We start from the raw sequence: 25,720 nt of genomic DNA, 5'->3' as shown, positions 1-25,720 counted from the left end.
AGGAAGGTGTATGGCAGCTTCATGTCGGTGATTGATGTTGTTCTAGGGTAGGGGATTAATAGATTTAGTCACGCGACTTTAGCCATTCCATCAAGATTAGAGATACGATAAATTTGATGCAGCTTGCTTATTCCTATGATTTATTGCACTTTCAATTCAATTGAGTGATGGCTCTTATCTCCATTAAATTGTTGTGAGCAGTGACATGGAACAATGCACTAATCCATCTGACGTTCGCGGTTGAAGGGCCGTATGCAGCTGAGCTCAGCCAAAAACGACCGTGCTTCAATGTTAGTCGATATCATGTGCATTAGTATCTGTACACTAAAGATCTTGAGTTTATTATCATCTGAACCTAATTGACTGACAGTTCGTCCCATACTCGCGAACTGACGCTCGGTGACAACTGACAACCAGGGATTGCCATGTTCAGATACTCAGATCGCCAAGATGAAGTGTTGCCAGATTCGGACATGACACATTCCAGGGGTTGCCAGAGCGAACCAATCGCGGGTCGTGGTTATGCGATTATGCGAGATGGCGAGACTCCACACCCGCGTCCTCGGGCTGCTTACCCGAGACTTGAGCGACGCGACGATCGCTGAGGATGACGCTGAAGTTCGGAAATCTCAGCAATTACAGGCGGACATCTTCGGACCTTGAATGTGAGTACATAAACGCTGATACGTCAACGCACTCTGCCTCACCGAAACAAGCTTCAGCTGCCCTACCATTCCATCCTACTGCCCTGCACTGTACCTATACCACCTTGAACTGACACCCTGAACCATCCCTGCTTATCTCACTCACTACCATGCCATCTCCACATTTCTCCAAAGTCCTCGTCTTTGGTGCCACCGGCGAAGTTGGCTCCGCCGTCGCACTCGAGGCCCATGCTCTCGGCGCCCACGTCTCCATCGCCCTACGAGATACAACCAAGCACAACGAGTGGATCTCTCCCTCCCAGGAACACGCCGCAAACCTGCAGCGTATCAGTGCCGACCTAACCGATCCCGACTCCCTGAAGCGGGCCGTGCATGACACAGGCGCCCAGGCAGCCTTCATCTACGCCGTGCGCTCCAAGGACACGTTGCGTGGTGCCATCACGGCCCTGCGCGACGCTGGCATCCAGTACCTCGTCTTCCTGTCGACGAGTCAGGTTAGGACCGCGGGCACCACCAAGGGTGACATTCGATCCATCAAGCCTGACCACTTCATCCCGTGGCAGCATGCGCAGGTTGAGATTGCGCTGGAGGAGCTTGAGGTGCCACATGCAGCGGTCCGGGCCGGGTTCTTTGCGAGTAACCCGCTAAGAATTTACCTTGATCGATCTTCGGAGCCTAAACAAGTCAATTTGCTAGCTCCGGAAGTGCCGCATGATCCCATTGATCCCAAGGATATTGGGCGTGCGGCTGCTGCCGTCTTAGTCAACCCGCGGCTGTACGCGAGTGGCTATCAGGGAGAGCCCAAGAAGGACGTCGTTTATCTAAGCGGACCAGCCTTGCTCTCGCAGACTGAGCAGTGGGAGATTATCAACCGGGAGCTTGTCGCTGCAGGTAAGCCTGAGGTCAAGGTCAATCACATTACGGTTGAGCAATACCTTGAGAATCTGGCCAAGCTCCATGTTCCTGATGTTGTAGCCAAGTCTCTTGCCAAGTCCATGGTTGAGACGAGGGCACTGTATGCTCCTGAGGATTACGAGAAGTCGCGGGGTAATGTTGAGCTTCTGACAGGCCGCAAGGCCACAGCATTTGGTGAATTTGTCAAGAGAGAGATACCAAGATACTTTGACTAAATTTAGACTGGACGCGTTATACTTCAAGATAGAGATGCCATCTACATTTCATATAGAATAGCCTTTGCATTCAACTAAATAGACACCTCTTATTAAACATTTCTATCTTGCTTGCAGTAGCCTTTCTATGGATTGTTATTTGTGCAGGGAACCGAGAGTCTAACAGTGGTCACTGCCAGATGATCTGATCAATTGAATCTCGGTAGCCCAAGATCAAACCCCGCCAGAGATGAAGCCCCATGCTCAGCATCCACCCACGGCCATTCCGGAATCATATCCATGAAAGGACCCAAAGTCTCTGTCCCAAGTACTCTCTGTAGAGCATCTGACTGACCACTGCTATCAAGTGGCACTGTTGCCATGCCAGGCAATGATGCTTCTGACCCTGGTATAGAAGGCGGTGTCTGCTGCAACGGCCCGTACCAGTTATTAGAGTACGCTGGTGTTGGATACTGCGAGAAAAGCCCTGGTGAAGGAGAGTACAAGACAGGATCTCTTCTCTGAACTTTACGGCCAGCATTTGACGACCGACCAGGAGTCGTCTGCTGCATCTCTTTGACATAGCGAGCTTTAGCCATGAGCCTCTTTATAGGTCTCCATAAAGCAAGGCGAGTCTCATCTTGTCTGCTCTCATCGACCTTCCATCCCTCGTATACTGTCGTTACACAGTCCCATGCTTGATCACATTGTGCTGATTGAGGTCGAGCGCACAGCTCAGAGAGAACAAATGCCATGGCGCCCCATTGGATATGAGTCTTGGAGTACCATGTGAATTGTATGATCTCTTTGCTTGTGAGAAGCATGCCAGATACTTCTAGTATCTTGATTGAAGTTTGGAAGAGTTCGTCACGCACTTTGTTGTCCAGCTGGCCTGCGGTGTTGGGAGTAGGAGGGAATTGGTTGCTCGTGCTCTTACCATCAACTTCCCTTTCTCGTGACACTACTGAGTACTGGGTTATAAGCCAGAATCGCCCAAGAATAATTTGTGCAACTGCCGAGGAAAGAAGTTGAAATGGTACTGAAGTATCACAAATGGGTAGATACTTGTCCCGCAACCGACTTTCTAATTCTTGGATCAGAGTCTTGGGAGTATCTGAGGTATCATCTACCCTTGGGGTACTTCCACCGTCTGATGTTTTGTTCTGCTTGTGTCTCATGCGACCCAGCTTCAGACCTGTCTGTATAGCCTCACACCTGACCAACGTGAGCGTCATATCAGTCGCATGGTCCCATCGTTCAGCTGGAGGCTCCACCATCTCGGGTGACAAGTCAACATCATTGATGTGCAGTGGAGGTTTGGTATCTGTAATAAACCCTTGCGCAATAGGTTCATTGCAGTGATATTCCGATGAGCGGCTATCGATAATGCAGATCTGCCACCACAAACGGCGGCGCAGCTCGGTCTCAAAAGGCTTTAGTCCGAATATGGTGCCATCGCGATGCAGACCCATGGTTCTGGCAATATGAAAGACCAGCGATGTGAGTGCCCACGCAGCACGCGAGTCATCTTCATTCGGCAGAGCAGACAAGAAGAGTACTGCGGCTTGCAACATTGTCATACTCTGCGTGCTGAGGAGGTTGCCTTGAGCGAGGGCTTGTTCCACTGCAAACCGATATCTTTCCAGAGCAGCTTCACGAGTTTCGTCTAGAATATTCAGACACTGCTCTGGGTTAAGGCTGATGACCGCTGAGTAATGGATAGTGAACAACAGGGTCTCGGTATGCTTATCCACTGTGCCAAGAGATGCGATGGCATCCCAGTAGATTCTTGTCAAGGTCGGCATGTGAAATATGCGGACCAGCGGCGCGACATTCTCACTGAATGCGGCAAAAAGCGTGACTGCCTGTTGCAGTGAGGGATGGTAATGATAGAGAGGTGAAGCAATGGCGCGATAACCAAAAATAGCGGCGTTGAGTCCTAGTTGGGGTGATGATGGTGAAGTAGCTGCAGTGGTGGCAGATGAAGAGATGGAAGGTTCGTAGCCAGCATCTTCACTAGCAGGCTCAAAGAGGAGATCACGCAGCTCCTCAACCTGCAGATAGTGTCAGTCACGAGAACTAAAAGCAAAGAAGTAATGAAGGACATGCCTCGTTTGATAGAGTAACCCATAATGCATTATTCACATAGTAGCTCTTTGACTCATCGACTTTGAGACGACTAAAGTCCTGCTCGAATGAATGACCCTCACTGTCTTGCGCAGCCTGCGGGGTATCCTGGTTCTCTCTGGCTATGCAATTGTTAGATGGAATCTGCAGTGAGTGAGTGTAAGGCTGCATTTCACTTACCAGCCGCACCGAACTGTCCAATAATGCTCTCAAGGCGGGACAAACGCTCTGATAGTTGGGGCGCAAGGCTGCGTTTCGGCCTCTTAGGTGCTCTCCCTCGACCAGGCGGGTAGATGCAATTGACTTCAGATCTGATACAATTAGAACATTGGGGGAATTGGCGGTCGCATTTGACTCTGCGTTGGCGACAGTGGATGCATGTGCGCACTTGGAGGTGCGATTGCGCCAGGCCTGGCATGGAGAGATTGCCTAAAGCAGAGTCCATCTTGCTGTGACTGACAAGAGACGTCAAGAAATGATTACCCTAGAGGATGTGTACTCGTGTCTTGGCAATCTGAATTGCAGATTGAATAGACGTATGGCCATGTCGTTGGAATGTCGCAGAGGACTCAAAGGTCGGGCGAGCGAGGCAGCGGACAATTGTGCGAGAGAGTGCCCCGCAGATGATGATCAGCGCCGCCATTGGCCCGGCAGTCGCATAACTTATGCGAGATGCGCGAGCGAGCGAGACAGCGAAAAGACTCGCGAAATTGGCCATTACGGGCATCAGGAGAAAACACATGATGCTAGCGCTGAGAGAAAACATGATAAAGGCCTGTAAAGAAATCCGCAAAAGGATTCTCTCCCACGGAAAAGCACCTCAACCACTGATACAAGGAGTACTTTTGCCCTTATCTTGCCGCCCTCCAGTACATTCTAGACTTTGCATACCCCGCCAAATCACGGAGAGACAGGCTCCACTGAATGATCTGACAGCTAGCAGCAGCAGCAGCAAGATGAACGAAGAGTCCAACATGGGTGCTGTCTTCAAGGAAGAGGAAGCGCAATCGGGCGACGTGGTCGACTTTGAGGGAGACTCCGACACCCACAACCCGCAGAACTGGCCCATAGGGAAAAAGGTGTATACGACAGCCCTGTGGGCCCTGACTACCTGCTGGATCACCTTCGCCTCCGCCATCTACTCCGCCGGCACAGCAGAGATTAGTGAGGAGTTCCATGTGTCTTACGAGGTCGCCAACGCGGGCACCAGTCTGCTCATTTTTGGGTTTGCCCTTGGACCCATGCTCTGGGCGCCTCTGTGTGAGGTCTACGGCCGGAAATGGCCTGCTCTCGCTGTAAGACCCCATTGCTGCTGTGACCGTTACTTACAGCACAGTACCCGCTAACTTGTAGTTCCCTAGCCCTATTTCATTAGCGCAGCCTTCGCCTTCGGCACTGCGACCGCCAAGGATATCCAGACAATCCTAATTACAAGGTTCTTCGCCGGCGTCTTCGGCAGCTCCCCCATCTCCATCACAGGCGGTTCCATCGTCGACATCTGGACCCCACGCCAGCGGGGCACCCCCATGGTCTGCTACGGCATCACCATCGCTGCCGCACCGACCCTGGGGCCTATCATCGGCGGCGCCTTTATCGCCAGCGGCTGCGGCTGGCGCTGGACCGAGTACCTCACCGGCATCGTCATGATGGTCCAGTTCGTCCTAGACGCCTTGTGGCTGGACGAGAGCCACGCTGACGTGCTTCTCACTCGCAAGGCAAGCCGCCTCCGTCGGTCTACGGGGAATTTCAGTCTCCACGCTAAGGTACGTGAGATCCCGGGTCCATAATCTTCCCGCTTATGGTGGCCCTTCCCTTCCGTGGCTGATATCTTGGCTGAAACAAATCAAAAACATTACAGTGGGAGGAGACTAGCCCTACGTTCAAGAGTCTACTGAGTACCTACCTTGTCCGCCCGTTTCAGATGCTTCTGGATCCCATCTGCTTACTGCTCACGATCTATACCTCTTTCGTCTATGGTAAGCACTACAAATATCCCCAGCCCAAATTCAAATGTTACCTGTGCTGTGCCAGTATTGTTACCTTCCCAGACCCTGCTGACTCATGGGGACTTTTTCCAGCCATCCTTTACGCGAGCTTGGAGAGTTTCGCTCTCGAATACGGCCGGTTCCGAAGATGGGGCCCTGTCGTGAGCCAGCTTCCCTTCCTGTCGCTCTTGATTGGCTGTCTCTTTGCCGCGGCGGCCAACATCTTCAACAACATCTATTACGGAAAGAAGCTCGTCGCCAACAACTTCAAGCCTGTTCCTGAAGCGAGACTTCCACCAATGATGGTGGGCGGCTTCGCCTTCTCTGCAGGTCTTTTCCTTTTTGGCTGTAAGTCGCAATATTTCCATTCTTCGCTAGCGGAACCGCCCCGAACCTACATGACAATTGTGGAGATGACTTGCATAGACGACTGACCCGTTATTCTCTTCGTTTCAGGGACCTCGGTTGAGCACGTCTCTAGCCCATGGCCATCCATCATTGGCGTCTTCCTTACTGGGGTTGGCTTCACCACCATCTTCCAATCGTCCCTCCAGTATCTCGTCGATACTTTCACCCGCTACAGTGCTAGCGCTATTGCGGCTAACACTTTTGTCCGATCCATGGCTGCAGGTGCTTTCCCTCTCTTTGTCTGGCCCATGTATGAAAAGATCGGCATCGATTGGGGGAGCACTATCTTTGCCTGCATTAGCGTGCTTCTGCTGCCAGCTCCATTCCTCTTTTTCAAATGGGGTTATCGGATCAGGGCCCGTGGCGAATTCAGCAAGCTCTCGACCTATTAAGGCTGCTGCGGTTAGACAAGCAGCCCTGTCGTGGCTGTTTTGATCCAACATGCATATTCCAATCGCGGAACCGAGCAGATGGTGAGCTGATCTCGGGCGTTGTCCATTTCGTCATTTATGAGACACAGACATGCATGAAATGGTCATGGATACGGGTTTAACAGATGTCATCAATACTGAACGCCACTCGTTGCCGGAACGCTCCCACATTTCAGTGCCCTTTTTAGAGATAAAACAACATCACCAGATTGAGTTAGAATAGAACCCTTGTAATTTCCACTTAATAATTCACTCTACCCATCGGCAAACCTTCTCCCTAACATGATGCTACCGTACCATGACGCTGACTCGCTGCCAAACACGTGCTCCCCGATGATAACATATCGCATTACGTGTTCTAATCCTGAATACGCTTGAATACGATATACCCTGTTTATCGTACTTTCAACCGCACTGACCAACCTGCCATCTCAAGCCTAGCCGAAACCTTAAGCGTATAGTTGGTTGCATCCAGTATAAGCAAAAGCTGAAGCTGCATATACGCGGCGTGTCAGATATCGACCACGCTCAGAGAAAAACCACTCAGCAAACTGCGGCATGGATGCTGACTAGTGGCGCAGTGGTGAGAGACGCAAGGCGACGGCAACTCGGCAGTGAGAGACGACCCCCAGCTCTGTGAGCTGCCTGGGCGAGGGCGAGGTATTGTGATTATAAGACTCGCAAGCCTTAGTTGGGGCCAATGTCCCGATTCATCTGATCTGCTGCCTCGGTACAGTATCGAGTCAGCCAACCTGCACTGGCTCCCCAATCCCAATCCCAAGGCCTTGGCAAAATACCTTGATTCTCACCAAGGACACGCACACCCTTCTCTTTACTGCCCAGAACCCTGTCTATCTCCCCGAGACCTACAAACACCATGCCTCCGTATAACTTCCCCTCCGTGAGAGCTTCATGTGATCGCTGCCGATTTCACAAGCTCAAATGCATCGTCAATGCAGAAGACAAAACCGTGCAGCAAAAATGCGCTCGCTGTATAAGGGCCAAGGTTGAGTGCGTGTATAGCCAACGAGCCCGCCCGAAGCGCCAAAAGAACCTCGAGTCAGAGGGCAGCTCTGGCGAGGGAGAAATGGGGCCCCTGACTCCACCAACTGGCTCTGGCGAAGAAGCGAGCTTTGACAATCTCGACTCGTCTTATACAGGATCGCCAGATATCTGGGCCATGCTGAATACGTCGGACTTTGGAGTCCGGCTGGACGAGTCGACTTTGACATTTGGCAGCTTCGCACAGACGCCATCCGGCGTAGCATCTGCGAGCGCGAGTGGGCTGCATGTTGGTTCCATGCTCGACGTAGCACCGAACCAGGTTCTTGGTAACGGACTCGTCACGGAGCCCACTACACCCAAATTCGAACAAAACACCGTGTTAGATACATCTGCGAGAATCACGCCCTTCATGCACGATTGCACGCAGTCCCAAACCAACGGGAGCATCGACATTGATGGAGCTTCGCCAATTACTCGCCTGTCAAATCTCATGGCCGATATCTACCGGACACTGGCTATTCTCACAGGCAGTTCACATGCCAATAAATATCCTAGCTTCAACTTTTGCGAGTATCCTATTGGCACCGTCTTGCATCTTGCTCGGACTCTGGTAGAGATCATCCCTCAAGTCACAAGCTCGTTTCACACAGCCTCAGCATTTACCCAGGACATGCCTGGAGTGTCGAGACGAGACTCGATATCTTCAATTTCGCCTTTCAACAGCTACAGCTACTACGCAGACCTCCAATCCATCACACCCCCATCGTCCACAGCATCGCACAGTCTCAAAGACTCCATGGACGCACCCACAAAAATGCTCGCAATGAGCTGCTACTCCTCCCTACGCCGCCTATACTGTCTAGTCCTGACTCATTTCGAGACCTACCTGAGAATGACACTCCCCGCCTTCACCAGCGAACTTCTGTCGCAAAATGCAGCGGGGGTAAAGGCGCTGCAGCTCGGTGAACTGCCTCTTACGGACGAGGTGTGCAGCAGGATTGGTACGGCAGTCAAGTTGATGCTGGATGCTCTCCGATCCGCGGAGGATATGCTCGGCCTTTCTGATTATGCGAGCACTACGCGAAGATGCCGGAAAGCGGATCCATGCGGGTGCCCGTTCTCAGCAGGGTTGACAGAGAGGGGTCAGGATGTAACGCCGTTGGCATATGAGGAGCTCTCGGAAGTATTTAAGGACAGCGCCATGATGGGGTATGAGGGTGCGCATATGGATAATCTGGCAAGCAAAGTCGAGTCTGTGAAGACAATGTTGAAGGATAGAATAGACCTCCGCATCTAACGCTTAGATTTATATACAGGTAGATCATTTAATTCTTTTTCACTTATCGTTCAATTTGAATACGTATTTGAAATCGTTTTCGAGTCTGACTGCACAAGGCTAAGCATAAGATTGCCCAGTATAGAGGAGTCCCAGAGCGACAAAACCCTCAAATCGTATATTGGGGACGGATACTGGCCTTGGGGCTCAATGATCCGCCTGCCAATGCGGCATATCATGAAGCAAGTACTTAATATTAATAGTTTACATATTGTACTAATCGCCAACCTCTTTATTTGCTACTTGCCACCACCATTATAAGCAACACGTTGGGGACTATCAAAAGCGTAGTAAACACCACTCGTATCAGCAGCGCCGATGATGCGCTTGGTCACAGCACTAGATCCCTGAAGCCCCTCCTTCGCCATGAAATACGCCGCAAGACCAGCAACATGCGGCGCAGCCATGCTTGTACCTGACATGTACAAACTGCTAGAGTCGCTCATATGCCCCGCGCTGAGTATGTCACTACCGGGTGCAAAGATATCCACTGCCTGGCCATAATTTGACCACAAGGTGCGATAACTAGTCGAGTCAATAGCGCCAACAGTGATGGCTGATGGAGCGGATGCAGGCGAGTAGTTTGCAGCATCTGTCCCATCGTTTCCAGCTGCCACCACGATAGTGATGCCGAGATCAGTGGCAGCTTTGACAGCATCATTGCCGATCTTGGTATAGGGGCCGCCAAGCGATGCGTTGATAATGCTCTTCTTGGTGATACCACGGGACTTGGCGTGGTTGACAGCCCACTGTAGGCCCTGAAGGGTAGTGGACATGCTACTAAGACCGTCCTTGTCAATCACCTTGACTGCATACATCCTGCAACCTTTAGCTACGCCGTAGGACTTACCACCTACAGTGCCAGCAACATGTGTCCCGTGGCCAAACTCGTCTGTATCAGGAGAGCCACTAACGAAGTTAGTGCCCCAGAGGGCACGACCACCAAACTCCTTGTGCGTAGTTCGGATGCCAGAGTCGAGGATATAAACGGTTGAGCCAGAACCAGCCGTCGAATCGTAGTTGTATCTAGCGTCCACACCCTTCTCAGAATAGACTTGAGAGATGCGGGCAAGACCCCATGGCGCAGATGCCTGGCTGGTCAATCCGCGTTTCGTGATCAGGCCTGAGCTGGGCGCTGCAACAGCAGAGACGTTCACAATCGTATCCTGCTCAATATAATCGACCTGAATACTCATGTTAACATCTAGCCCACCTCGGCTGAAGCTCAGAACTACTTGCGAGATCAGAGTCCATCACTTCCTAAAGCTCTGAGGAGGGAATCTCGGCGACATAGCCTTTGAACCCATCAAGGTCGATATTCTCCACAATACCCTCCTTTCCCTTACTTTTTGCCTTCTTATGGATGAATTCTTCATGCTTCTTCTTGCTGCTGGAGGAAAGTTTCGGTTTGTACTTAATGATATAACTGTTTGGGACGACAAGCTCGGGTTCGACATTGGCGTTCTGAACTTTGACCTGGGCAAGGGTCAAACCGACAAGCTCAGCGAGAAGGAACAAAGATAAAAGACGCTTCATAGCAATAGTAGTTAAAGAGGACAAGAAAGAAGTAAAGTAATAAGGCTCTATGCTGCGCTATATGTTGTGATAAATCCGAATCCTAGCAGGCCATCCCCGAGATCTTTTTATAGTATTTACATCCCCTACTGAATTAGAATCATTCCCTATCATTACTAACTATAAGGGCAGTTAAAACATTTTTAACAATCCAATCACATATTCTAGATTATGGGAATAGCAGTGTATCACCGAAAGCAGCATTTAGGTTTGTGCCTTAATACCTAAGCTTAGATCTACGGCTAACGGCGTTCCCGGGCCACTGGTATGCTATTGGGCTAGAAATGTCTCTAAGCCATGATCTACAGCCTTGAGAACCAAACCGGATCTCTGGTGCCATCAAACAGCTGATAAATAATGTTTAAATTCCTGATGATTCGCGCGTTGGCTTGCCACAACCAACACGATTGGCTACGAAATGTAGATCGTTAAGTCTGGTTCCTGATTTCATTTCTCAGCCCCAAATCCAGGCCCAGGAGGCAGGACGAGATCCATACTTGAGAACCCTCATCAGCAATAGGTACCTGTTTCATCATGCTACAATCAGGAGTATGGTATAGCTTTTGATCATGCAGCTATAGAGAGGAAATGTGGATAATGTAGAACTTTATAAGAGCTCTTCAATAGTAGAGGTTTTGGTATCTATCATTTGCTTCAATAACCTCAAGGACAGTTGATATAAACTGTTTCTTTAAGGTATGCGCACTTCGAAGTAAGCAAACCACAGCTTTGGTCTAAATCACCCTCTTACCTTCGTAACAGCGCCTCTTCTCCGCCCACTCTCTATTGATGCCCTTATAATCCTGAATCGTATATCCCGAGAATACCTCCCGTGTTGCACTCTGCTTTCTGCGACTGCAAACACCAAGATCCTGAAGCAACATATCTGCATACGGGACAGTATCGTACACAAACTCAGGATACCACGCTGAGAATCCACAAGGGTAGCGCAGTCTACCGTAACAGCTTGACAGCGCGGTCTCCTTGTAGACTCTGTCCTTGGGAATGTCGATCATATTGTTGAGGTAGGCATATGCCCAGAGAGCTTGCGTTTCAGCAATGATGATGTTGGCGGTGCTGTGGACCATTTTGATGAAGACAATAGAATTGTCGGATCGCGATGTCAGACCAGGTGATGCCATGCCGCGGTATAAGCGATATGGTGAAACCTTTTGCTTGTAGGGTATGACATTCTTAGGTGGGCGGGAGAGGTATGGAAACCTCTGGAGGATTTCATGCTCCGCTTCTTTGTCAAGATGGCCCCAGAAAGCCTGCTCCTCAATGCTCATGTTATCGGTAGGAATGCCGAGGCTTGCTTCGATTCCGTCAGGCTTGTACTGGACGTTTGGTGAAAGCTTCCATCCGGTGATGGCTATGAGAGCATCTGTCTGGTAGCTTGTACCGTCGGCAAAATTGATCGTTCCGTTTTTTGACAGATGCGAGATATCTTTCTTGATGATTTGGACCTGTCCCGAGTTTACATAGTCGTGGATATTGCCCGGATAGTTGAGGACACCGACTCGAGCAGACCAAAACAAACTATTTGTCGAGGTCAGTGTGTGAACAGTAAAATCTAAAACTGAAAGAGATAGATACTTACCTCTCGTAAGGCTCCAGTTGGGCAATGGCTTCATTCTTCCTGTACCCGTTGAAGTTGACAGTGTCCATCCGGATCTTCTCCCAAAGACGATGCACCATTGTCCGACCGAGCCATGTCCCGTGCAAGAAGCGCCGAACCCACGAGTAACCATCGTACTCCCCCCAGACACAGGGACTAAACCACGTAAAGAATCTCATAGTGGCGACATGCTCCAGCTGCAAGGTGAAAGGACCCATCTTGACCCAGGGCGGAGACATCCAAACACCACCGCCACCAGACTCGCGAATGACCCAAGTCACTTTCTTGCCACGAGAAGCCATGAGTTGCACAGCATCATAACCTGTCTTCGACGCTCCAACGATGGTGACGGACTTGACGTTAGGGTCTGAGGCTACTTCGTGCGCCTCAACCTTGAGCTGACCGTGGTTGAGGACTGGCTTGCCGAAGGCCTCGCGACCTGGATACGACACTGGATTCGGGGTCGAAGCAAGACCAGTGCACATGATGAGTTTCTCGCAGCGATATGAAACTGGGACGGGCTTCTCGCCAGTAGCTCCATCTTCGCCGACAAGGTCCCATCCGCCTTTGTCTAGCTTTTCTATCGTGTGAATGTTGATGTTGAAGCGAATACGACGAAAGATGTCGAATTTGACTGCAAAGTCGGTCATGTACCTGTAGAGAACAAGGCCTGGGATATGCTCCCCTTCCTTTACGCCATAGCCGTCATGAAGAGGGAAGTCGGTGAATTCGTAGGTACCTCGTAGGTTGTTCGTCTTGAGGCCATCGTAACAGTTTTCTTCAGCCCAGACTCCACCCAACCCAGATCGCTGTTGGTGGAGTATTAGCTGGTTGTCTCTGACAGTGTACCGCACGCGTGGAGTGTACCTTTTCAAGAAGCAAGATATCGGCTTCAGGATCTAGTTCCAAGTACGTCTTTGCTGCGGCGAGTCCACCGACGCCTAGGTATCTGCCATTAGATGCACGACCCTATATCTGATTTGGATCTTCTCAAGAGGCGCACTCACCAGTTCCGACGATGATGATGGATGCTCTGTGTGACTTCATTCTGATGTTGGTATCCCGAATGCATCTACTTTCAGTGTCTTGTCGTTTCTGCTAGAACACGAGGTATTGACTTGGACATGAAAGATCTTGCTGATGGTAGGTGACTTAAATAATAAATTCTCGGCCTTCTGAACCACTTTGTCCCTTGACAACCGCAGCAATTTCCCCCGCAATAGACCCTTACCCCAGATAATGGAGCGTGGGGATTGAGACAGGGTGGAGCTTTCGGTTATCGAGCCTCAGCAATGCGCACTTATTATCGCTCATTATAATCTGCATTATCCATTTTCGTATCTGACACTGAAGATCTTGGGGCGTTCCAGCCGGGAAATGGTAGGAGGGCCAAAGTGGGGTAATTCCCACGCCGAGCAGTTCTAAGTGGTACGCGATTCTAAAGTGGTACACGGCAAAGTGGTACATGATAAGTGGATATCGGTAGTTGGCAGATAAGCTTGGAGAGCAGGCAGTGATACATTCTGGCGATCTCTTACTCCTATCAACATACTACGGCGCCAAAGAGGTGTGTTCTTTATCAGCTTGATATTCTATCTGCGACGTGAGCAATGAGAGCCCTGGGCTTCAGCATCTACATAGACTCAGTAAGACTAAAGGCGAAGAGAGCAAACAGGACTTCTAGTCGCAGCGGTTATGTTCCTGGCGTGTAATCCACTCTACCGCTATTAACCCTCGCACTCAAGCAGTCAACTCAAAATGACTCCGTGTCCACAATGCCCTGAAGGACCTTCATTGCTTCGAAAGCCGCAGTCCATCGAACTGTCTTGAGATACTTTGCCACTTCAATAGCCAGACCATGCGGGCAACATCTATGCAGATCTCTGCCAATTGTCGCTGGGGTACAAGATGCCATGTTCGAGATGGCCTGGTGCATAAGAGCCTTTGACTGTGTCTGCAAGATATCCTCTCCACCAATGCTATGATGACAGCCTCGACGGTTATCGTCCTGCGAGAAATGCACAAAAGCCCAAATCGTCAAGACGCCGATATAAAGACACCACGGGTAATGGAACATGCCATTAGCCTTCCAGTTCCGCAGGTTCAACAGGCCCTCGCGGATCATCTGTGCAGCGTGCCACGCAGCATGACCAGCCGAGTCAGGAGACACTCGAACCCACTCCATCACCGCGTTGATACTCTCTTCGCGCTCTGTGCTCGTTACAACATGTCCAAAGATAGCCTCAGCGCCTGCTGCAATCTGAAGGTGACGGATATCCGCATTGACGACAATATGGGCCGTGTGATAAAGCGCAAGAAAAGCCACATTTTCCTGGCGGAACTCATGTAGCGACGAATCTTCATCGATGATTTGTCTTGTCCCCATAGCGTAAGCATCATACTTTGTCTTCCAGAGCTCTAGTGCAGCCGTCATCCGACAGCGCCAATCGTTGTTGTTCCCTTGTGCAGCATTTCCAAGATAGATGGACTGGTTCTGAAAATGGACCATGTCGTTGCACATTGACATTAAGCCATGCAAAATAAAGCTCAGAGATAAGCTGTCCAAGGTCTCACGCCATATAATCCCCCCGTCCTCGATAAAGTCCTTCACCATAGTGTTGACCATCGGAGGATCACTCTTCGATGAAATTATCGCGTTCCATGCATCTTCATCATTTGCCTCCCAAAGCCGCCTGGAGCATGGAAGGTTCACTTGAATTGATTGGGTAGACATACTTGGCATGAACGAGTAGTAGCTCACATTCTGCGTATCCCACATGAAGATAAATAATATCAAGCTAGAGCAACTGTGAGTAACATGTTGATTGGCTCCTGGAAATCGGCAGTCTTACCGTTTGTACTGCTCATGGTAAGCAAATGCTTTCCAGTCCTTCTTACGATCTATCCTCAAGTCAGGAACCATTATTCTGGCCCGAACGTGGTAACGGGACAGTCTCCTTATAGCCTAGTCTTTGCGTCAGTAGGAAGGTTTCTGAACATTAAAGCTAGACTTACGTTGAACAGAAAGGTATGCATTACAATGGCATTTTCCCGCTGGTATGCTCCAGCTCGATATATCCCATAACATTCTAATACCATAAAGGCCTGGAGAATGGAAAGATCAGGCACCTTGATCCCACTGAGCCCGCTCATGATATATGGCGTCATGGCATCATACAAGCAGACTGAAAGTTGATGGTCTTCTTTCTCCTTATATGTAGCCCCAAAGACAATTAGAGATAACAGGAATAATGGCTCCGCGTCGAGAACCTCAAGTGTCGGTGTGTGTATCATGGGGTAGCAAGAGTTGAAATTAGCAAAGAATAAGTCGAGGTACTCCTGCATTCGGTCGAGAGAGAGGTCTGCCGTCTTCTCATCTATCGATGTGCCGTCTGGATAAACTGGTCTCATATCGTTGATGAGCCCGAGAATCTCCCCCCTCTTTGTTTGCGTCAGATGCAGGTTATTCAGTCCCAGGCGCCCAAGAGAGCATAAACTGTCCACTTCTGCGGAATTACTGCTTGTCTCAAGTGCTTCCTTATTGTGACCTCCTGTTGGTTGGGGGCTAGGTAGTTCTTCATCAGGATCTGCAGACTGGCACTCCGTCGATGTTCTCATCGTCGACGAGTTCAGTGTTGATGCGTCTTGGATCGGATGAGACAATTGGCCATCCTGATCAAAGTCAAGAGAGCTTGGGGGTAAGATAGGTAAGTCGTCTGGGCCGGGAACTAGGCTTAGATCTCGGAATCCGGTTGGAGAGTGCGGATTGCCTGTGACATTGAAATGCATAAAGTCAAAGGTGGAGTCGTGATACATGTCTCCGAGCTCAAGAAAGTCGAAGCCATCTGTGCTCAGAATTTCTCCCTGAGGTTCAGCCGAGATGGCTTCATCGAATATGACAGATCGCTCTGTCGCTTGCTGGAAATTACCGACCGTTGATTCGTCGCTCCCCAACATAGCTCCCTGCTCAGGAATAGCTGAAGAGACCACATCAGCTCCCGGTTGGCCTATTGCCACTGTTCTCGACTGGTCCCTTGATGGTACCAATGGTTGGGCACTCGTTAACCCAGAAGCCATTATAAGTCGGCCCCGGCGATGTCGTTTAGTCTTGAGGATGCCGAGCCCTAACCCGCCAGCTAGCCGGTCTTTACTTGCATGGCGAGCCTTGTGTCGCTCTGAAAGAACAAGGTCAGTAATTTTTCGTACTTTAGAAATCAAAAAAAGGATATACCGAGTAGATCACGGCGCTTGAAGGATGCAGCGCATCGAGGGCATTCAAACTCGACAGCAGAATGATTCAGAGCGTGCCGCGCGAGATGCGATGGCCGACTGAATGACTTTCCGCACCCTGGCTTGGGGCATTGATGCCGCTTTGCTACGCGCCTCCGGCTCCGCGCCTCATCATGCCGTGGCTCTCTGGGTCCGAGGTGATTGTCATCCATCTCTCCACTACGAGCTTCTCTCATGCAAAGCAATGGAGTAGTGATATGGAAATGATGATGTGTCGGATAAAAGTAGTAGCGACGAGAGGTGCGTTACCCGCCTAGTCCAGCCGCTAACCCTTTAGCCGATGTCGGGCACTCCGATGTAGATAAGACCGCAGTTAAAGAAACTCTAAGACGTAGAAGCGTTCCAGATATGCAAGGCGATGTATGATGGAGATGGATACACATTCTATACAATGAACAAACTGTGGAAAAGAGAGATTCATAACAATATAAAACTACAAATAAATAGAGATACTACCGTGAGGGGCTTCCTACAGCCATTACCATAAATTGGGGCACCATTTTATGAAAACCTTAATATCTTAGTAAAATAGACTCACAACCTGGAACGGTTCAGCCGATTATACTTTAGTGTATGTGGCAGATCTTTAGCTTTAGTATGGCTCTCACCGAAATCGAGCCTCACTACCTTCAAGAGGCAGATCATCTTCTAAAGGGTCGTATAATATTTACACTGTCAACCACCCAGCAAGCCCTGCAACAAAATAAACCTAGTGGCTTCACAGAAAAGCAATAACACCAGCAGTATGCCGACTATCTATGCTGCATAACCTTTACTTTTGATCGGCGCTAGCTACTACTTAGCGACTTGGCTTCGAGCAATGCAATAGGGCGCAGTATCCTAGCCGCGCAAGCACGTTTTAGTGGAGGATTTAACTCAAATCGCCTATGAATAATACCTAGGATGAGATGACGGATTGTGCAATGGATGAGTCCACCGCGACTTTCCGAATCCCTGGCGCAGGTCCCAGACATATAGCATTTGACGCCAGCAGATGTATAAGCTTGTCAAGATCAATGGTAATCTGGGAGGCTGAGTGATAGCTCTGCTCAATGGAACTGGTGTACGGTACTCTCGGTGGTTGGATTGGTATAAGGCCAGTTCTTAGTAGAGGGAGGGGCTCAGCTGGACTGATCGGCTGTTCAGGCCTCGGAAGTCCGAATATTGAATAGTCTGCAGGCTCGTGACGTCGTAAATCGACGGATGAGTCTCCTATTTGGCTTAGAGGCTGTTGGAAATCGCTGGTCCGGGAAGTGACCTGTATTTGATCTGGTACTGCGGATATGGGACTGATGGTTGGTGTGAAAGGCGGCCCATTCTGCAGGTCATTATTTCGAGTGGGTATTTGAGGCTCGAGCTCCTCAAATTTGGCCATATGACTCAAGCTTGCACTGCGTAAATAGATTCCCCGGTCTTCCAGGTACTCCTCAACGTCCCTGGCTTCTAGCCATTCCCCCTGTAATGGTGGAAAGTCCGTCGCCAACAGAGTCCTAGTCTTACCGCGCATGATCCGCTGCACTGATGGCGACGGTAATCGACGTATAAAGTTTTTATCACCTTCAACAACACGGTACATGGATGGCAAATGAACCGCGGACTGCGGGAGATACTGGTAGTCTGCTGTCGGATGAAAGAGGGAAAGAATCTTCAGGGTCTCATCTACGAGCAACTCCTTGCCGAGAATATTCAGAGGTAGAGTCAAGTCCAGGAGGCGGCTCGCGTGTCTAGAACTGCTTGATAAGATAGTGATGACACGTTCAAGGCAAGCTCGAATGATCCTCTCCGACAGCGAGCCCAAGGCTTGGTTATTCGTTCGTAGTGACAGGGCTACCCCTTCGGATGAACCGGTGAGTGCCAGAGCTGGCACATGAGCCGTCATGGGCTCCAGACCCAAGATCCAGTCATTTTGCAATTCTCCAGCAGCGGCTGTACTTGAGAGCGATGTTGTTCCTGGGGCGGGCTGCTGAATGCTCGGGTACGTGGATTCGGAAGCATATAAAAGTCTGGCGGTCTTGTTTGTGTCACTGGCAATTGTCGCCATTTCTGAAGCTGCTTGGTTCAGACAAGTCAGAAGACCAGATGAACCGCGTACTTCAGGGAACTCAAGAACACGCTGATGGAGGGTAGCAAAGGCAGCAAGCGCCTGATCCAACGCCCCGCTCAGACGCTCGCTTCGAGCCCTTTCTAGGTTCAACGCATCCTCTTTCCGAGCTCGATACGTCCTCTGTGCCAATCTCATCCGCATCCGCTTGTTCTGGAGTTCCTTTAGCTGGAGCTTTGCAGAGCAGGGTTACTAAACACACCTCGGCGTCGTCCTTGGCTCTGACGTCGTCCTGACCTTGTAGACGTGGTCGACCACGACGTGGCTCTTGGTAATGCGTCATTTTCTTCTCGGTGAGCAAATCTCTGGAGGTTTGAGAAGAGTGCAATGTCGATAAGGAGAATTGTGCCTACAACTGCTGATAAATCTATGTAGAAGACAAATTGTGGGGCAAGGACAGGGAGGGAGTCAGAAGCTAGACCATTCGTGGGAAACAGGCTGCTTGATGATCAATGCGAGCTAACCCCCCAAGACAAATTACGGGGCTATACTCATCTGCCACTAACTAAATTTGCTTTCATAAGCTATTCTAATTAGTCGCGAGGTGGGCGATGAAAACAGTCGTTGTGACTGAATAGGCCCAAAGTGATATTTATGCCGGCTTGCCTCAGCTTTATAAAGAGCCTGTGTCTCCATGAGCAGTGCTATAGTTTCAAACCTTCCTTGACTTTGTCCATCACTTGATCACACAACCTGACCTCCACCACGGCAAACTCACCGGGAACGATGGTTCCCCAGACTCAGAAACAATGGGTAGTTCGCGGCAGCAATGGCTTTGACTCCTTGGAATTCCAGACAGGATGTCCGATTCCGTCTATCGGCGATCTAGATGTCTTAATTCAAAGTACTATCATCCACGTCTCACCATGGCATTATGTTATCTGTCGCTAACTTAAGTCTACTGCCGTTAGTTCATGCCGTCTCGCTTAACTTCCGCGACCTTATTATTACTAAGGTGAGTACTTCTGTGCGGTGTGCTCATTTCGCAAATACCCATCCCTTCCTCAGATCTCCGAAACTCCAAGATAGAGAGCGCTGACCAATGCATTAGGGACTGTACCCTTTCCCGCTGAAGGACGGCTTAGTGCCCTTGTCCGATGGAGCTGGCATCGTTGTCGCCGTGGGCTCTCGTGTAAGCCGTTTTACTGTCGGCGACCGGGTTGCAACCTTGTTCCACCAGCACCACCTCGCAGGGCCCCTCGACTCTAGAGGCCTGCATAGTAGTCTAGGGGGCGCTTATGATGGCGTACTACGAGAGTATGCAGCATTTTCGGAGGAGGGCCTTGTTAGTGTTCCAGGCAATTTGAGCTTGCTTGAGGCTGCGTCTTTGCCATGTGCTGCCCTGACAGCCTGGAGTGCCCTTTATGGGCTTGAGGGCCGGGCATTGAAGCCAGGCGATGTCGTCCTCACTGAAGGCACAGGTGGTGTCAGCAGCTTTGCTGTCCAGGTGCGGTCCTGTGAAACTAGCAAAATACTCTAAGCATTGTGAAACTAATTTTCTTCAAGTTTGCCAAAGCAGCCGGTGCCAAAGTCATTTCAACAACTTCGGCAGCTGACAAGGCAGAAAGGCTCAAGGAACTGGGTGCAGACCACGTCGTCAACTACAAGGAGAACCCCAATTGGGGGCAGATAGCAAAGAACTTGACACCCAATAACGAAGGCGTTTCCATCGTCGTCGAGGTTGGGGGGCCGTCAACTGCTAGAGAGGTATGTTAAGCTTACATCCCAAGAAATTCCTTTTCAAGGTACAATCAGGACCTGACTCGAGAACTTTGTTGGTAGGCGCTCGATGCTGTGAAGCGCGAAGGGCTCATCTCAATGGTGGGCTCCATAGGCAGCTTTACTTCCCCCGGAAGCGATGCGAAAGCGCCGACTTTTCTTGACGCCATCTACAGCTCTTGCACAGTACGGGCTGTCGCTGTTGGTTCAAGACTTCAGTTTGAGGAAATGAATCGTGCCATCGAAGCAAATGATATTCACCCCGTCCTGGATGAGCGCGTCTTCGAGCTGGGACAGGCGCGAGAGGCCTACCAGTATCTCTGGGATCAGAAGCATTTTGGCAAGGTCGTTCTTAGAATTGCCCATTAGATTCTATTTTAGAGTTGTTAAGATCGCTTACAGGTCTTCCATAGTCTGACTGTATCCCAGGAATTAACACCAAGGTGGTTTTAGTTTTCTCAACATTAACTTGATATTTTCCACGTCCCTTCTGTCGACCTACACCTAACTTCAACTACCTAGAGAAGACGAGTTATTCGGCCATATCCGAAATGGTCGTTTTGCAAAAATGTATGCTGTGTCATGTTGTCCATGATGCTAGCATCTATCACACTATGCTCTCCTGGTTGCTTTTCTTCAGTGGCCAGAAGTATCAAACCACTGGTGAACACTGAGCGATCCCACTTCACCGGCTGTATGAAGAGATAGTGGCTTGCTTTCTTTAGTCTGCGACGTATGGTGAATTCCATGTCAACATCAAAGGGCTTCTCTGTTGGGTATGAATACACCGTGTAAAGCTCCGTGCCCGCAGCAAAGTAATTGCTGTTGTCATCATCCGCAATCTTCATTCTGACCGGAAAAGCAGCAACGACCATTGCACCTTCAGAGATGTGCGGATGTGCCGCGTTTATACCTGCTCCAATCATCGAATATTCTCGCTGGGCGCACATGCTAGGCAACCAACTCCTATTGGCGACAGGGTCTTGACGTGTGCTGGTTAATAGGATATTTGCCCCGAGAGCGCCGGTGCCAATAATCCTCTCCACAAGTTGCGTAGGGTCGATCCTGTAATCTACAGCCGGAAGCTTGTCCGATGCCATGGAGAACAGGCTGTAGTACTCATCCAACTCCAGAGTGGCTTCTCGCCCACGAATCTTATCCAAAAGCACTGCCAAGGGACGCTTGCAGGCGTTCGCGTCAAGGATGGTACCGTGACTCAAACACCTGATTATTGCCCTCTGATATATAGATTCCTCTGTTGGGTCTGCTATCGTCGCTGACATGGCGGCCAGGGTTGTCTTGTCCGTATGGCCTACTTCCATAGCGAGGTGCGGGAGCGTGTTTATATGGCTATTACCAAACGGTGAACTGCATAAAATGCCCACAAGTTGTGAAGAGTCGATCAGAGGTGCCGATTCTTGACCTGTCCAAAAGGTGCATTGCTTGCTCATGATGGCTTCTTGCAATGTCCAGCAGCGCTTTCTCCACTCGCAGCTCTCCCATATCTGCTTGACTTGCTGAACTAGCTCTGGACTGTAGATTCGGACTCTGGGACCCTCGGCCTCTAGCTGCGCCATTTCAAGTGGAAATGGCATGCCAGGAAGGATCAGTGTATGCTCGGCGTTAGAGTAGTAGTCCTTCATCTTGGGCACCTCGGTTTCTTTGTCCTCATAGCTGTCTTGGTCTATGCACCAGCGGTCGACCCAGTAGTACCGATGCTTCAATACTTCGTGGACCTTCGCGATGATCCTTTCCAATTCTCCAGAGTCGTACGACTTCCAAGGGTATGAGAGTGCTATGTAGCTCTCTACAGGCTCATCCGCAGGTCTGGTCACTATCCTATCTTTGAGATGCGCCTCGCTGCTCCGCAAAGCGTCGTAAAATCTCCGAGGTGTGACCTTGACCTCAGATATACGCGCTCCTTTGTCTGCTTCTGCTAGTCCCCCGGGTAGGAGACAACCGCATGACCCGCGATGGACCTCGCTCCTTGGGGCCACGGCATAGTATGGTACAACCCTTGAGACGAGCCCTTGCAAACGATCCAACGTTAGAGGCTGACTACCGCCGCATAGCCTATCAAGCGGCAGAAACGGAAGGACGGGTGCCGCAATCTGCAGTTTGTTGGTGTCGTTAATCTCGGCCTCCAGAATGTTCAAGAGCTCGTCCTGAATCTCTGATCTCGCTTTTACTAGAGCCTTTCCCATCTCCGAATGGGCGCCAAGGAACTCCACACGCTCTAGTGCGATGGCAATGATACTGAAGACTTTAGCCAAGATGATGAAGCTGTCGCAATTCCACGCCGGGGGCAGCTGCACCAGGGTTCTGTTCGTGTTCTCTTCCAGCACCACCTGTGTTACCCGGCCTGGAGATGGCGTTTTGATCAGTAGCCCCAAGCTCAGCATAAATGAGGTACCGACGCCGTTGGAGTCAAGGCACACGCATGGATCGACCGAGGTCAGGTCCGCCCTCTTCCTATTTTTGCCAGGAATTTTCCGCGATTCCCAACTTCCCTTATTCTCTTCGACATTCGTGGGGTCATCAGAGTCATCATCAGATTCTTCATCTGTGAAGGTTATGCGCAATCGACATCCACGGGGTTTAGACGTCCACGATGAATCCGTCTGCATCGTGTGAGCAATCTCTTCGTCGGTCAAGACGCCGCATATACGCGGCCATGACATCAATCCCTTGATATCGGAATGAGGCCCGGGAGACTCTGGGCCGCTGCGAGGAAGCATGAGATTGCAGTAGCGAACGTCGTCGATTTCGCCGTTGCGCTGAACACAAACTCGCATGTTGCGGTCGAATGGATCGTAGTCCGACATGTTAGTTGTCCTCTCGTATTTCTTTTGCTGTAGTGTTAAGTTGGTATAAGCTACAGAAGTCGAAGTTTCATGCTGCTTTAATTTAATGGTGTTGTATGGTAATAGCCAAAAAGTATTAAAGAGGTAAAATAAGCTATGTAAAACTAAATACAAAGTTGCGGTGTGAGATTGTGGAGTGTGATTTATATATATAACTCAGTACATTATGGGTAACCTGGCTTACGAGATGAGTAAATCATACCATTCTTAAGGCTTGGCATCACCCCTGCGCCCGAAGAGGAGTTACAGGGATAAGCAAGAGTGGATTGATTCAAGGCAAAATGTTAGATTTAAATAAGACCACTTCTTACTTCAAGCCTGTTATCACTTCATTGGTGTAGCTCTGATTCAGAAAACAGAACATGTAGATATATACACAATTAACTCTTATGATGAACAGGTACGCCTTGAATCACAGCGTCTTTCTCACTTCCCTCCGATCCTATGCCCATACCCAACTTGATGGCTTCAGCCTCGGTAAAAGACCCGAAGTAGTCCATGTCGTCAACGAGTCCTAGGCCAGGGGGCGGAAACACGCGGTTTATAAGGTAATGCGCAGTGAATGAGATGGCAAATCCGAGAGGGAACGCCAGATAAAATAGTTCATGCCAGGCCTCCCCCACCTTGACTTTGTCGGGAGTTACCCCGGCAGCAAATCCAGGCAACTGAGTCGCAAAGCCAAGGAACCAAGCAATGAAGCTTCTTAGATTGAAGCCACCAGTGAAGTAATAAATGCTGGTAGGGCCAGGACTGTAGAGATCGGATAATTTGAGACGGCGGGAACGAATCAGCCAGTAATCACAGACTTGGATGCCAATAATCGGCCCAAGAAAGACACTGTATGCTGACAAGACGGAGATGAAGACGCTGGCTGAAGAAAGAAGCTCCCATGGGCACATAGCAACGCTCAAGACTAGAGCAATAAAAGCACCTCGCCTGATGTTGATATAGGAACTGACCAGACCGGCGAGATCCATGCCAGCACTGTATGCGTTATCGACGACGTTAATGGCGATCTGGCACATTACGAGGCCCAAGCCAGCAAAGAATGCGGCGGCTCTTGAACCAGATGAGTAGTCTCTGTCGAGCCACTGTTGGCAGATTAGGGCTTCATAGTTGATACATGGTTAGTGGTGATGGATCAACAAGAGGGCACTAGAGTTGGACTTACGGGGATTCCAGATGGCCTCGCCCCAGATTCCCTGGGTGGCTGAGGCTGCGAGACAACCAAAGAGAGGAAAGAGTGTGCCGAAAAAGCTGTAAATGTAAGTTGCTGCCTTTGTAGAACTTGGTCGTTGGCGATAACTTACATGATGGAGAACCACTGTCCAAATACTTGGTCGCCAGGCTTCTGAGCAAATCGGGTGTAATCATTTGCATTAGTCAGTCCAACTGCTATGCCACCAATGACAGTTGTTACACCAGATGTGATAGCCCAGCCAAGGTCATGCGAGCTCATTGGTGTTGCACTCTCCGAAAGGAGAGGACCGCCTCCTTTAGCTTCAACAAGAGACCAAATCATAATGGAAATGAGAGTGACCGACGCAATTATGTTGAAAATAAGGAGAACCCTCTTGATCTTATGAGGATGAATCCACAGCACAGGAATCATGGAGACATTGAAAAGAATCCAGCCAACGAACTGCTTCGTATCGAGATGAGACGACGCAGGAAATACATTTCCGAGTCTTTGGAAGCTGGGGAACATGGCGGATAAGATGACGGAGATGCAAAGACCGCCTGTCCACGACTGCACAGAGAACCAGACTAGACTAAGGATAATCCTCTGGACGATGGCGATAAAGGATCCGTATGGGCCCCAGATATATCTTGAAACGACAGGGAAGCCAATGTGCCATTCAGCTCCAGTGTAGCCATTGAATATTGCTACCAGGCTGATGATGACTTTGCCGATTAAGGTAGCTATAACGACTTGCCAGACGCTGAGGCCGGTGGCGACAAGAGAAGCGCCCAGTTGCCAGTTGGATACTACGTGGGAGTCAGATTATACGTAAATTTATAGAAGTTGAGAGTGGTGGCTTACTGGCGACCTGGTTCACCAACCAGAAAGATATAAAGGTCATGGTGTTCCATGTTCGACGCTCTGGCTCCAAGGGACGGATGTCGTCATTGATCCATACATTGGAGACGGCTCTATCTGCGCTGGGCAGTCTCATCCAGGTCAAGATGGCTTTTAGGGACATATTGGCAGGATGGTCCTTTACGTCGGAGCTGTAACAGTTACTCTGACCCGTTCGGATCACAACAGGGTTTGTGGGTTCTCATTCATTTTATGAGGTCTCTTATCACTATTGATGTCTTGAAGATAAGCAAGCACCCATTGCCACTACCATCCGGTTGGGTTACATTGTGCGAGGTTCGAAAAGAGGGGTTCCAAAGCGACAGATAATGATTTGGTGCCATCTTGTGCTACCTAAAGTTGAGCCTTGCGTAACGCTGTTCCAGAAAAAGGACTCATATCCGGTA

General features: G+C 49.9%; 11 protein-coding genes across 11 annotated transcripts; 4 read left to right on the top strand and 7 right to left on the bottom strand.

Annotated features, from left to right (window-relative positions):
• Positions 1–814: 814 nt before the first annotated feature.
• Positions 815–1,795, top strand: FPRO_07279 (bikaverin cluster-transcription factor enhancer; the record flags this gene model as incomplete). The annotated part of the gene is made up of 1 exon (XM_031218547.1): positions 815–1,795. The coding sequence occupies one exon, from the start codon at positions 815–817 to the stop codon at positions 1,793–1,795; it is 981 nt and encodes a 326-aa protein (XP_031084395.1).
• A 188-nt stretch (positions 1,796–1,983) lies between these two features.
• FPRO_07280 (bikaverin cluster-transcription factor) lies at positions 1,984–4,346 on the bottom strand (the record flags this gene model as incomplete). The annotated part of the gene is made up of 3 exons (XM_031218546.1): positions 1,984–3,828; positions 3,902–4,023; positions 4,082–4,346. 3 exons carry the CDS (start codon positions 4,344–4,346, stop codon positions 1,984–1,986), a joined length of 2,232 nt encoding a protein of 743 aa, XP_031084394.1.
• Positions 4,347–4,857: 511 nt separating this feature from the next.
• On the top strand, positions 4,858–6,686 carry FPRO_07281 (bikaverin cluster-efflux pump; the record flags this gene model as incomplete). The annotated part of the gene is made up of 4 exons (XM_031218545.1): positions 4,858–5,196; positions 5,263–5,664; positions 5,760–6,234; positions 6,343–6,686. The coding sequence occupies 4 exons, from the start codon at positions 4,858–4,860 to the stop codon at positions 6,684–6,686; spliced, it is 1,560 nt and encodes a 519-aa protein (XP_031084393.1).
• Positions 6,687–7,602: 916 nt separating this feature from the next.
• On the top strand, positions 7,603–9,027 carry FPRO_07282 (uncharacterized protein; the record flags this gene model as incomplete). Its single annotated transcript, XM_031218544.1, has 1 exon — positions 7,603–9,027. The coding sequence occupies one exon, from the start codon at positions 7,603–7,605 to the stop codon at positions 9,025–9,027; it is 1,425 nt and encodes a 474-aa protein (XP_031084392.1).
• A 278-nt stretch (positions 9,028–9,305) lies between these two features.
• FPRO_07283 (putative endopeptidase K) lies at positions 9,306–10,602 on the bottom strand (the record flags this gene model as incomplete). The annotated part of the gene is made up of 2 exons (XM_031218543.1): positions 9,306–10,297; positions 10,413–10,602. The coding sequence occupies 2 exons, from the start codon at positions 10,600–10,602 to the stop codon at positions 9,306–9,308; spliced, it is 1,182 nt and encodes a 393-aa protein (XP_031084391.1).
• A 773-nt stretch (positions 10,603–11,375) lies between these two features.
• On the bottom strand, positions 11,376–13,306 carry FPRO_07284 (uncharacterized protein; the record flags this gene model as incomplete). Its single annotated transcript, XM_031218542.1, has 4 exons — positions 11,376–12,180; positions 12,242–13,068; positions 13,127–13,200; positions 13,267–13,306. The coding sequence occupies 4 exons, from the start codon at positions 13,304–13,306 to the stop codon at positions 11,376–11,378; spliced, it is 1,746 nt and encodes a 581-aa protein (XP_031084390.1).
• Positions 13,307–14,012: 706 nt separating this feature from the next.
• Positions 14,013–16,336, bottom strand: FPRO_07285 (uncharacterized protein; the record flags this gene model as incomplete). The annotated part of the gene is made up of 3 exons (XM_031218541.1): positions 14,013–15,057; positions 15,112–15,224; positions 15,275–16,336. 3 exons carry the CDS (start codon positions 16,334–16,336, stop codon positions 14,013–14,015), a joined length of 2,220 nt encoding a protein of 739 aa, XP_031084389.1.
• A 1,111-nt stretch (positions 16,337–17,447) lies between these two features.
• Positions 17,448–18,933, bottom strand: FPRO_07286 (uncharacterized protein; the record flags this gene model as incomplete). The annotated part of the gene is made up of 2 exons (XM_031218540.1): positions 17,448–18,803; positions 18,853–18,933. The coding sequence occupies 2 exons, from the start codon at positions 18,931–18,933 to the stop codon at positions 17,448–17,450; spliced, it is 1,437 nt and encodes a 478-aa protein (XP_031084388.1).
• A 443-nt stretch (positions 18,934–19,376) lies between these two features.
• Positions 19,377–20,738, top strand: FPRO_07287 (uncharacterized protein; the record flags this gene model as incomplete). The annotated part of the gene is made up of 5 exons (XM_031218539.1): positions 19,377–19,494; positions 19,562–19,605; positions 19,702–20,097; positions 20,157–20,357; positions 20,433–20,738. 5 exons carry the CDS (start codon positions 19,377–19,379, stop codon positions 20,736–20,738), a joined length of 1,065 nt encoding a protein of 354 aa, XP_031084387.1.
• Positions 20,739–20,887: 149 nt separating this feature from the next.
• Positions 20,888–23,194, bottom strand: FPRO_07288 (uncharacterized protein; the record flags this gene model as incomplete). The annotated part of the gene is made up of 1 exon (XM_031218538.1): positions 20,888–23,194. The coding sequence occupies one exon, from the start codon at positions 23,192–23,194 to the stop codon at positions 20,888–20,890; it is 2,307 nt and encodes a 768-aa protein (XP_031084386.1).
• A 419-nt stretch (positions 23,195–23,613) lies between these two features.
• FPRO_07289 (uncharacterized protein) lies at positions 23,614–25,437 on the bottom strand (the record flags this gene model as incomplete). Its single annotated transcript, XM_031218536.1, has 4 exons — positions 23,614–24,341; positions 24,405–24,490; positions 24,544–25,222; positions 25,278–25,437. 4 exons carry the CDS (start codon positions 25,435–25,437, stop codon positions 23,614–23,616), a joined length of 1,653 nt encoding a protein of 550 aa, XP_031084385.1.
• Positions 25,438–25,720: the final 283 nt, after the last annotated feature.

Source organism: Fusarium proliferatum (assembly GCF_900067095.1).
Source record: "Fusarium proliferatum ET1 genome assembly, contig: FPRO_scaffold007, whole genome shotgun sequence".
NCBI lineage: Eukaryota > Fungi > Ascomycota > Sordariomycetes > Hypocreales > Nectriaceae > Fusarium > Fusarium proliferatum.
Note: the sequence above shows the minus strand (reverse complement) of the source record. Positions and strands in the feature narration are given on the sequence as shown.